This window comes from Anoplopoma fimbria, chromosome 13 (genome assembly GCF_027596085.1).
Source record: "Anoplopoma fimbria isolate UVic2021 breed Golden Eagle Sablefish chromosome 13, Afim_UVic_2022, whole genome shotgun sequence".
NCBI lineage: Eukaryota > Metazoa > Chordata > Actinopteri > Perciformes > Anoplopomatidae > Anoplopoma > Anoplopoma fimbria.
The window spans coordinates 20,561,317-20,573,671 of NC_072461.1; the positions used below are offsets into that span (position 1 = coordinate 20,561,317).

The window sequence follows — 12,355 nt, forward strand, 5'->3', positions numbered from 1 at the left end:
TTACACATATAGTGATGATGCGGTTAACGTGCTTCTAAAATGCCACTATGTTTTGTAAAATCGCATCCAACAGATTCGTTGGGCCAAATATAGCCGTTATCAGCCACCGCAGCATGAGTGTGCAGTTCACAAGAGTGCATCAACACATGTGAAGTATAACTGAATGTGTCAGGGAATGACAGATTAAGCCAAAAAAAACACACCAACTGTTAGAAGACCATTGATAAAAGGAGCTATTTCTCAGAGTGACCTCAGCTCACCCACAATGAGTCCTCTCAATCCTGGTTATCAACTCCACTCAGTTTCATCGTGGACCACAGGACGGAAGTAAAAGTCAAAAAAAGAAGATGGGGAAGTTAAGTGTCTGGTAAAGTAAAGAGAGCGTCAGGGAGACTCTCAGAGGAGATGGACAAGAGAAACGGAGCAATGATCGTGGTTTTTCTGCTCTTTGTCATTGCAGGTGAGAAAACTGATGACAATTTTATGTAGCATCATTCACATTTGGTGATTATCTAAAATAATTCAATTTTTTTAATCTTTATGTTTCACTGATAATTGCAGGAGCGTTGAAAAAAACATTAAAGATATTGACTTATAGATGTTCTTTCTTTCTATCGTCTCAGAAGTTCCAGCAGAAGGTCACATTCTGGATGTGTGTGCCACCTGCCACATTAACGCCACATGTGACGACAAGTTTGACGGCCATGGCAAAGTTTGTAACTGCATGTACGGCTTTGTTGGAAATGGGAGAACCTTCTGTCTAGGTAAGCAAAAACTTTGTGTTTTTTTATCAAGTGAAGCTAAATGAAGTGGACAGCAAAACAAAGCTAATGGGTGAATATTGGACAGTAAATTCGTAAAGTGGACAGACAACAAACACAACTACAAATTAATGCTAATGTCCAATGTGTCCTTAATGTGTGAATGACTCGGACACATTTGCCAAATCAACTTCACAAGGGGGCAATATGTATGCAATAGCATCTCAATGCTTCCTCAATTTTCTATACTACTGCACATGGTTACTTTTGTATCAATTAATACTTTTTGGCCATATATATTAAAATGTTAACCTAAAGATGGTGCTTGATGAAAAGCTAGGAGATCACTGAAGTTAGGAGCATTCATCCTCTGTGTACAATGTATGTCTGTAAAAAATGTCACCGTAATCCATTCTATAGACCTTTTTCAAGACATTTTGACGTGCCAAAGTAGGAAAAGCACTGTAGGAATTAATAACAAAAATAATTTCAACTCACTCTCTCCTATGTTGAAGTGCAATAAGTATTTTTTCTTCCAGATAAAGATGAGTGTCAGATTGGTAGCAATAAGATCTGTGGGCAGCACACTACCTGCCACAACACATATGGCAGCTACTACTGCAAATGCCTGTCTGGCTACAGCCCTTCTAACAGCATGGCCATCTTCATCCCGAATGATGGGACCCACTGCCGGGGTGAGTTTAGACTTGTTTTACCTGTATAGCAACACTTTCATTATTGTTTATATGTCACATGCTCATTCACCATGGGTTGTGCAGACGTCGACGAGTGCAGGGCCACAGGCCTGTGTGGAGAGGGAGCTCAATGCAGGAATCTTGAGGGCAGTTTTGACTGCAGCTGTCAGCTGGGATATAAAGTCCACAACGGAGCGGAGCCCTTCCAACCTGACAGAGACGGAGCTTCCTGCAAACGTAAGACAGCATTAATGTGCTCCAGACAATCAAGCAAAGGGAAGTATACGAGATGGACTTTGAAACTTTTTTTGTCCCACTCAGTGGTTGACTGTGGCCAGCCTCCCTCGGTGGAGGACACAGTGCTTCTGACGGTCACAGGCACCACATACAGGAGTGTGGCCGTGTTTGTCTGTGATGAAGGCTTTGTGTGGAGGAGTGGAGACAACAGCTCTGTGTGTGGAGCTGATGGACTGTGGAAAAAACCCAACATGGTCTGTGAAGGTAACAAAACACATGTAAAAAAAACCCAAAAAACCTGCCTTCCTCCACAGCTTTTGCATAAGCACGTGTTCATTCATCAGCACAGAGACGGAGCTTCCTGCAAACGTAAGACAGCATTAATGTGATTCGGATAAGCTTACTGACAGTTATGTGTTACTTAAATTGACCCTTTTCCAGTGTATGTAGCATGGGTTTGAGACTCAGCTCCAGGCAATCAAGCAAAGGGACGTATGCTAGATGGACTTTGAAACTCTGTAAAGTAGATTAAACTCCGACATTGTATTTTATCCGTCCTATTCCACATAAATCGTATTCCAAAAACACCTGCATTAAATTGCAAATTCAGTCCAGCCCATCCCTTTTGGTCATAAGTGTGTACCCTTGGGTGTGGGTGGGCAAACATCTGGATCTAATCTAGACTTTTCTTTTTTTGTCCCACTCAGTGGTTGACTGTGGCCAGCCTCCCTCGGTGGAGGACACAGTGCTTCTGACGGTCACAGGCACCACATACAGGAGTGTGGCCGTGTTTGTCTGTGATGAAGGCTTTGTGTGGAGGAGTGGAGACAACAGCTCTGTGTGTGGAGCTGATGGACTGTGGAAAGGACCCAACATGGTCTGTGAAGGTAACAAAACACATGTAAAAAAATAAAAAAAACTGTCTTCCTCCACAGCTTTTGAAAAAGCATGTGTTCATTCATCAGCACAGAGACGGAGCTTCCTGCAAATGTAAGACAGCATTAATGTGATTCGGATAAGCTTACTGACAGTTATGTGTTACTTAAATTGACCCTTTTCCAGTGTATGTAGCATGGGTTTGAGACTCAGCTCCAGGCAATCAAGCAAAGGGACGTATGCTAGATGGACTTTGAAACTCTGTAAAGTAGATTAAACTCCTACGTTGTATTTTATCCGTCCTATTCCACATAAATCGTATTCCAAAGACACCTGGATTAAATTGCAAATTCAGTCCAGCCCATCCCTTTTGGTCATAAGTGTGTACCCTTGAGTGTGGGTGGGCAAACATCTGGATCTAATCTAGACTTTTCTTTTTTTGTCCCACTCAGTGGTTGACTGTGGCCAGCCTCCCTCGGTGGAGGACACAGTGCCTCTGACGGTCACAGGCACCACATACAGGAGTGTGGCCGTGTTTGTCTGTGATGAAGGCTTTGTGTGGAGGAATGGAGACAACAGCTCTGTGTGTGGAGCTGATGGACTGTGGAAAGGACCCAACATGGTCTGTGAAGGTAACAAAACACATGTAAAAAAAACAACAACAAAAAACTGCCTTCCTCCACAGCTTTTGCATAAGCACGTGTTCATTCATCAGCACAGAGACGGAGCTTCCTGCAAACGTAAGACAGCATTAATGTGATTCGGATAAGCTTACTGACAGTTATGTGTTACTTAAATTGACCCTTTTCCAGTGTATGTAGTATGGGTTTGAGACTCAGCTCCAGGCAATCAAGCAAAGGGACGTATGCTAGATGGACTTTGAAACTCTGTAAAGTAGATTAAACTCCTACGTTGTATTTTATCCGTCCTATTCCACATAAATCGTATTCCAAAGACACCTGGATTAAATTGCAAATTCAGTCCAGCCCATCCCTTTTGGTCATAAGTGTGTACCCTTGGGTGTGGGTGGGCAAACATCTGGATCTACTCTTGACTTGTGTTTGTTTTTGTCCCACTCAGTGGTTGACTGTGGCCAGCCTCCCTCGGTGGAGGACACAGTGCCTCTGACGGTCACAGGCACCACATACAGGAGTGTGGCCGTGTTTGTCTGTGATGAAGGCTTTGTGTGGAGGAGTGGAGACAACAGCTCTGTGTGTGGAGCTGATGGACTGTGGAAAGGACCCAACATGGTCTGTGAAGGTAACAAAACACATGTAAAAAAATAAAAAAAACTGCCTTCCTCCACAGCTTTTGCATAAGCACATGTTCATTCATCAGCACAGAGACGGAGCTTCCTGCAAACGTAAGACAGCATTAATGTGATTCGGATAAGCTTACTGACAGTTATGTGTTACTTAAATTGACCCTTTTCCAGTGTATGTAGTATGGGTTTGAGACTCAGCTCCAGATAATCAAGCAAAGGGACGTATGCTAGATGGACTTTGAAACTCTGTAAAGTAGATTAAACTCCGACATTGTATTTTATCCGTCCTATTCCACATAAATCGTACTCCAAAGACACCTGGATTAAATTGCAAATTCAGTCCAGCCCATCCCTTTTGGTCATTCCTCCACAGCTTTTGCATAAGCACGTGTTCATTCATCACCACATTGCAAATTTGTACGTTGCTTTCTCTGCTCTCTGCTTGTGTTTATTTGATTGTTTGGCTTTCTTAGGAGTTCTTAACAGTGCCAAATAAATGTTTCATAATTAAAGAATATAACCATAGATACTTTTAGCCATGCATGCTAGCTGTTGGCTAGCTCTGCAGGACTTTGCTGTCAATACAGATTTGTTGTTCACAATGTAGTAATGTCAAAGAATAGCCTGCATATGTTTAACCACAGGTGTGTTGTACTACTTTGCACATGTGCAATACCGATTGGGCAGGATGTTCAGACTGGTTAGTGAGTTACATGTGTTATTGTTGTTTTTTTGTGTTTTTTTAAATAAGCTGACTAATGATATGATAATGTGATCATGGATCTGATCCCGGTACGTTTATCGGATGCTGGTATCGGAATTGGAAAAACTCTAACAGGGATCATAAAGCTGATCGGTCGGAAATAGTTCCTGGAGATTTTCTAGTGACTACTGTTTCATGCAGCATGTCACTGCTTTGGCCCTCAGAGGTCGACTGTGGCTCTCCCCCTGCCCTCCCTCACTCTCATATGCTGTGGAATAAGAGTTCAAGGATTGGCACAGAGGTGGTTTATCAGTGTAACTCTGGATATCATAATGTTGGAAAGGGAAATGTGTCCATCTGTACTTCTGCTGGACAGTGGGAGAGACCGTCTACGCTCTGTCAAGGTACAGTCACTGTTTTATCAGATCATTTTTAGAGATAAAACAATAACACTACAAAGCACAACGATATACAGTTTGTTCTTTTTTCTCTTTGCACCTTAACTTTCTAAGTTTTGTTACCTGAAAGGGAATTAATCTGGATCTAGTTGTTCATGTGACATGGTGCGTGTTATTCCTTGTAGAGGCCATGTGTGGAAGTCCTCCAATAATTGAATCCACTGATCAGGTGTGGGACGGTCATTCAACCCCTGGCAGCACTGTGCTCTATGTTTGTAAAGAGGGCTTTTATAACAAAGGAGGACTTAATTTATCGATGTGTAATGAAAACGGTCAGTGGACCCCCCCAACCCTGTTGTGTCAAGGTAATTAAAACAATGAAATGGTTTTGTTTTCAAATACAAAAGGGTAGGAAATTATTTCCAGCATTTTCTGTCATGACATATTGTGTAGCTGGTTTTAGGAAAAATAACTTAGTTTAAAGTGTTTTACTTTAATAATGAAACTAGCCTGCACACCCACACAGGTGTTTTCACTTGTCCTGGCTTATATACTTTTTGAATACTGACATTTGATAAACTAAATATTTTTCTGGCATACTAAATAGTATGGTACTATTGCTACTGGAGCGCACAGTTTGTCTGCTGCACATGGCCAAAAAGTCCTGAGAAGAGCTACTAAACCAAAGTGAATTCACTGTAGTATGATGGCTGTACAGGACAGAGATCCTTTTGTGAACATAACACTTTTATCAAATTGATAAGAATGAATTAGATATAAAGAATGTATTGTATGTATATATATATAATATATATATATATTATATATATATATATTTTTTCCTGTATAACCCACTGTGTGCATCATTTCTGTCCCAGACATATTATGTGGGGATCCCCCTATACTGCCTCACACTGGGCAAGTGTGGAATGGCGGCTTCACCCCTGGAAGCAAAGTGACTTACTACTGTAAAATAGGATTTTATCACAGTGAAGGAAATAACATGTCATTGTGCTCCATTAATGGTTACTGGACAAATCCAAACATCTCATGCAAAGGTAAAAACTTCATCCAAAATGTTGCAAATGCTGTGGTTAGCATTGTTTCTCTATCGCTGTTGTAGAGTCAAATAATAACCGTTTTCACCCAAATAAATATTCCATTTTCCGTACTTATAGAAGTTGACTGTGGTGTGCCACCACCCATCCCCCATTCAATCATGCTGTGGGATAAAATCTCCACTTTGGGCTCTCAGGTTGTTTATCAGTGTAACCCTGGATATCGCAGTGTTGGAAATGTGTCAGTTTGTGCTGCCAGTGGAGATTGGGATGCAGTCTCTCTGCTCTGTCAAGGTGATGATGACATTCATTTACACAATGGAGTATTTGGTAAACAGCCTCCAGTAAATGTTATAATGCAATCCTCATGTCGGCAATACATTATAATTTCCATGCTGTAATTGAATAGTTTGAATGTTATGGTCATCATTTAATTGCTGTTACAGCCACTTAAAACCACAAAATGTATAAATGTATCTGCATGACATGCTGTCTTTTTGTTGTAGAAATCATTTGTCAAGAGCCTGTTTTTAAACCGCATGCTAAAATGCTATGGGATGGCACAACACACGTTGGCAGTGTGGTGTATTACCAATGTGAGGAAGGATATTACACCAGGAGCCTGAGAAACTACTCAGTATGCGGAGAGAATGGACTGTGGGAGGATATTGATCTATGGTGTGAAGGTGCAATATTTGATGACAAATATGTTGATAAACTACTGTTTTCATTTCAGAATATTTGTAGCAATTTGCACAAAATATTTAGAGCAATGGTTTGATATTTTAAAAAATATATTAATTTGATTTCTTGCTGCGAGTTAGTTGACAGATCGTTACCACTCTCATATCTGGCAGTTCAAAACAAGGCTACAGCCAGCAGCTGGTTAGCTTAGCATAAAGAAAGTCATATCTTGTTTGTTTAATCCACACTAAAACCAAAGTGTAAAATATACAAATTGTGGTTTAACAGCAGGTTATGTGCTGTAAATATTTCTTGGCCTGATGCAATGACTTCCTTGAGTCCACACTGGTTGCCTGGTAACCTCACAGAGATTAAGACTTTATGTCTTTATGCTAAGCTATGCTAACTGGCTACTAGGTGAAACTTCATATATACTGCAGAGACTTGAGAGTGGTATTGATCTTATGACTCTGTGTAAGAAAGCAAATAAGCCTTTTCCCCAATATTCCAACTCTGGCTTTAAAATATAATTATTAGTTTATTGCTATGCTTTGTAAATAACTGAAGTGAGAAAATCTAGTCTGCCAATTCTATACTTTTATATTCATATAAGGTTCACAGAAGTGTAATAAACACAAACTTTCTGTTCAGCTGTCATGGAGGAATTAACTGCTATTTGTGTTTTTCTTTGTGATATATTGCTAATTCATGTCTGTGTGCAGAAATAAGCTGTGGCCCCCCACTAACCCTCCCCCATACTAACCTCCGGTGGGATCGCACCAGTAGACCGGGCAGTGTGGCGCTCTATGAGTGCATGGATGGATTTTACCAGATGAGTGGAAACAATATTTCAACGTGTTTACTATCAGGACAGTGGGGGAAGGTATCTGTAAAGTGCAACGGTACGGTGATCATCTCTATATGTGCATCTATTTCACTGCAGAATAATCATTCTTTTTTAACATATTATTGACATATTTTAGTTTATGCTGTGATTTATCTAATAGGGAACTGATTAATGCTCTATATTGTGTCATTTGTAGTTAGAGGCTCAATTGTATTTATTTCTGCTTGGACTTAATGTTCTGTGTTCTAGAGGTAAATTGATGAATAATGTTTTGTAACTTTCACATTGTCCCGAGTTATGCTGGTATACTTCTTTCTGTGGGTCAATCCACTGCTGACTGAATGTTGAGGAAACATGATGCATGTGATTTATCTGACTTCACACAGCAACGGCTTTTACCACCTGAGGATTGAAGAAATGTGTGGAATATACTGTAATCATGCTTATTAGTCCCAACAATACTTGTAGTCAATTAGTAAACCAGTGTCTTTGTTTTTCTATAGCTGAATGTGGCCCGGTTCCCTTCCTTGCCAAATCAGAGGTGTTCTGGCATAACAGGAGTGTTGTGATCCACCGCTGTGTGGATGGATACCACAGCTGGAGGGGCAGCAATGTGTCTGTGTGTGGCAGTAATGGGGTTTGGCAGAGAGCTACACTGAGATGCATAGGTGAGTAACAACACAACCCCACTAGGAACATCTTTAAGTTGCAATGTTCATTAGGCTTCATAAAATAAAAAGCATCTGGTCAGATAGGACGCTCTTGTGATGTTACTGAATTAAATTTGCAGACATTTGGAATATGTAAAAAAAAAATAGGAAGATTTGCGGTACCAACACTCTTTTTACATCTCTTACAGCAATAAAGCCACCTGTCAATCATCTATCTGTCCTCAATGAAAAGTGTCTTCACTGGAGAGCAGAGAAGTATGAGGAGGATACAGAAGTATACAAGGTAAGAGGAGATTTTATCATCCTTCATTGCTGTTTATCTTATCTCTATCTTACCATAATTGTACTCATTTGCCAGCATAGGAAGTATGTGCATTCAGTAATTAATAAACAAACCTTATTATCTGGGTATATGTAAATGTGTATGGACAGTTAAGCATTTATCGTGCAATTACTATACAATTTGTTTTCCCTGATGCCACATTACATATAACCGTTGCAGGTGACATACATAGGATCCAGAGACTACGAGAGGTCCTTTCATGATAGAGGAAAGCGGTCTCTGAACTCTAAGGCAGAACAGCTTGAACTCTGTCTGAACCTGCTTCCAGTCACAAACTACAGCATCTCCATCACTGCACTGTCTTCCAGATTCACTACCACCATCACCACTAACACCAGTTTAACAGGTATCATTGTACAGCCAACACTCCTTTGACACATGTTTCCCTGCATCAAAGTGAAACAAGGAGTTGTCAGCTTTTCTGGAAATATTTAGGACTGTAATAATTGTATTGAATGTGCTTCAATTCATTCTTCTTTATACTGAGCATAATAACGTTTTACAGTGCCCCCATTGCCAGTTGTCTACTACAGAGAATTTGAGACTCCTGAACCAACTTTGATGCTACGCAGATCACCCAACACATTGGACCCAATAAGGTAACAATCAGCTCTACTGTTCTGCGAGGTTACAGGGGAAATTAAAACCCTATGAGATAAAACAGACAGCCATGCTTAAAAAGGTCTGTTATTTTATAAAACTTTATAATAAATTCAGTTTATAGCACATTTGTAAACCTTGGACAAAACCCCTCCATGAATATCGAATTAGTCTCCGTCCAGTTTTCATGGCTAAACTCAATGTCTCACAATCTCTACTGACATTCACTGTTACCGAAACACCACAGAAAATAAATTATAAGAGCTAGAGCCTAACGGAAAATCAGCTATGTAATTTAACGTAAAATCAGCTGATATTAGCTTTTCTTTTTTTTTTAAATCTGTATCAGTACACAAGTCGGCAGAGGTGTATAAAGAAAGCGCAGTCCAGGAATTACAAACTAGGTTAGAGGTAATTTAGAAGCAGTGTCTCCATTACATAGTTTATCCACCAGAGGTCACTGGCAAGTTGATTTTTATTCTTTATCCACAATATAGTATGGAAGTCCTGAGATGCAAGTGAGGGGATTTTTTTTCAACTGTTTTCCAAAAGAAAGTAACTAATAAAAATGATTCTGTCAAATAAAAAAATTAAAACATTTCACCTGGCAAAACTTTTTTCCCCACCTGTTTCAAATAATTTTTAACTCAAATATTAATTACTGTCTGGAGTGCATTCTAATGCCACAACTATGAATGAACCAGTAGAATAAACAGTCTTTCCCAGTCAGTCTAACAGGTATATTCAGCTGTTACAAATCTTTCCTATAAATAATTTAACGTGTTAACATATCTTTGTTTACTGCCATATGGTCACGATTTCTTTTTTCTTCATTTTGCAGTTTGTACCAGGTGTTTGTGCATCCTTTAGATGGGATCATGATGTTCGACTGTTCCTCTCCAACGAGCTCAGACATCTCAAGCAAAACAAAGTCCTGGACAGAGTACATCACTGCCCAGATTGATGTCAAACATGTTGGGACAGAGATGAACTTCACTGTAGGAGATGGACTCTACTACGGAGGCTTCTTTAACGCACCACTGGAGAACGGCAGGAACTATTATATCATCTTACGAGCAGTCAGTCAGTGGAAATTGGTGGGTCCAACTACTATACAATAAAGTCAAAAATATCAGTAAAAAAATGTACTGACATAATAACTGGTTCAAACTTTTCAGATTACTCATTAAATTACCTGAATGTTTTCATTTCTAGGCTTTAAAAGGTTCCTGTGTCCTGTGGGCTAAAGTGAAAGGTAATTCACCGGCCAAATACCTAAATCCTATAGTTTAATTTTTTTATTATATTATATTTTACCTAGGCAGCATGATTACATAGGTTTAAGAAATGAGAGAGGAGAGAAAAAGACTTAGCTGGACAAAGGTGGTTTCTTCAGCAAAGTTATGAGGAAAACCCAGATTCAGAAGGGAGAAGGCAACAGAAAGTATTCTAAACAAGTAGAGGTAGAAAGTGCTAGTTGCCAGTACTCACACACAGCATTACTTTGTTCCAGGTACATCCTATGTTCTGATGGTTTCATCTCTGTCTGCTGCTGCATTAATAGGACTGGTTGCCATGGTCACTTTGGGTGCATACTTCTTCACCTGGTATGGACGATGTTGCAATACAATATATAACCCACCCTGTTAATATAATTGTATGTGTGAAACAACTGTTTATTATTTAATTCAATCAAATGTTCACAGTCTGAATTGATTCTAGTGTTTCTGTTGTTCTGGGTGATTCAGTTTTAACAGTTTTAACTTTTTTTAACCATTAATTTAGAACATAATCGATATGAATGGTAATCACAGCCTGTAAATTAAATATTCATTATTGATTTGTTTCTGGTGACAAAATACAGTAATCTTGCTGTAGATGGCACTTGATATTGTGATTTAATGACCGGGTTTCCCTCTGTCTTCTTTTCCAGGTTTTTCAAGAGGACATGACACTCTTAAGCTCCTTAATTGACAGTATGACACATTTAATTACAGTCTCGACTTCCCATCTGTTAATTTTATTCTGTACATTTTGTAAATAATTCTAATAAACTTCTTTTTTCACTCCCTGAATGGTTGAATGATTATTGGATGTCAATATGTACTTGGAAGGAAGAAATAAATCCATGCATTCAAACAAAATGTCATATCTTGTTAAGTTGTGTATTAAGCCAGTGGTGCCCAGCTTTTTTGTATCGGACAGCCCTTTTCATATCTTTACCAAAGGAGTGATATTACTTTCCCACATTGTTTAATTGGAAGACTTTTTGGAGCTCCAAAGACGTGATTCTCATCTTGAATCCTCTTTAGACACTTACATCTTGGGACAGCCCTGGTAATATACCATCATTTTGGTCAAAGTCTACTCACCATGGTCGACTGTAATAACTGGATTTTGCCACCGTTCTCTTATATATAGACTTCCTTTCCTTGTAGGTATGGAGAAGATACCTCCAGGACGAGGGATACTGGAAAATGAACAGAACATATTTTCATTAAAAAAAACATATGGGTTAATGATGACACTCACTTCATGATTGTTCATTGTGTTTATCTTAATATGTTTACTAATGTCAACAACTTATCATTAGGTTAATATTGTTGGCTTATTTGTATCTGAGGGGCCCATACTAATCTCTACAGTCACAGACTTTGAGGCACGCTCCCGTAAAGTCTGTGAGGGTTTAGGGCTGTCCCACTGTCAAATCGTTGAGTATTTGAGGGCCATCTCGCAGACATTTTGAGCCCTTTTGAACCCTTTCCTCAATAACCCACAATTCATAGCATAGTGACGTTAAACATGGGGTTACAAGGGGAAGCATGGAGATGTAAAAAAGAAAAAGGTAAACAAAGAGGAGGTGTTCAGTCTGGTGAATTTAATTTACTCAGAAACATTAAGGATTAAAGATGGAACATAAAAACACATGAAATCAAAAGGAATGCAAGCAGAAATTATATTAGACAGATGGATTAAACATTAAACATTTAATGTTGTCATTGAAGCTGGTTGATAATAGATACACCGGCTGCTTCGGGGTGAAGCAGCCGGTGTGTGAAGGAGCTGCACAGAGCTGCCAGAGTGTCCTGCATGGGGTGGGAGATGTTGTCCATCAGGGATGATAGATGATAATAGATTATTTGACAATTATCTCTCATCTTGTTAGGGAAAAGACTGGAAGACATTCAAATTAGGGAGTAAAAAGCTACAATAAATAC

At 39.4% G+C, this 12,355-nt stretch overlaps 1 protein-coding gene across 2 annotated transcripts; it reads left to right on the forward strand.

The window, feature by feature from the left end:
* Positions 1–209: 209 nt before the first annotated feature.
* On the forward strand, positions 210–11,222 carry susd1 (sushi domain containing 1). 2 transcript variants are annotated; one of them, XM_054610761.1, is made up of 22 exons: positions 210–460; positions 624–764; positions 1,301–1,456; positions 1,541–1,693; positions 1,778–1,957; positions 2,401–2,580; positions 3,022–3,201; positions 3,650–3,829; positions 4,761–4,940; positions 5,120–5,299; positions 5,813–5,992; positions 6,113–6,286; positions 6,499–6,678; positions 7,399–7,578; positions 8,027–8,191; positions 8,383–8,477; positions 8,697–8,883; positions 9,043–9,136; positions 9,979–10,234; positions 10,353–10,392; positions 10,651–10,744; positions 11,071–11,222. In XM_054610761.1, exons 1-22 carry the CDS (start codon positions 406–408, stop codon positions 11,087–11,089), a joined length of 3,249 nt encoding a protein of 1,082 aa, XP_054466736.1. In that variant the 5' UTR covers positions 210–405; the 3' UTR covers positions 11,090–11,222. The 2 variants fall into 2 exon arrangements, with proteins under 2 accessions (XP_054466736.1, XP_054466737.1); XM_054610762.1 differs by lacking the exons at positions 4,761–4,940; positions 5,120–5,299; positions 5,813–5,992; ... (1 more) ...; positions 6,499–6,678; positions 7,399–7,578.
* Positions 11,223–12,355: the final 1,133 nt, after the last annotated feature.

What these genes read in the sequence shown, in the direction of transcription:
- susd1 (XM_054610761.1), top strand. Translation starts at nt 406, where the DNA reads ATGGACAAGAGAAACGGAGCAATGATCGTGGTTTTTCTGCTCTTTGTC. An exon ending in TCTGCTCTTTGTCATTGCAG is followed by an intron (nt 461 to 623) that starts GTGAGAAAACTG and finishes CTATCGTCTCAG; the next exon opens with AAGTTCCAGCAGAAGGTCAC. An exon ending in AGACGGAGCTTCCTGCAAAC is followed by an intron (nt 1,694 to 1,777) that starts GTAAGACAGCAT and finishes TGTCCCACTCAG; the next exon opens with TGGTTGACTGTGGCCAGCCT.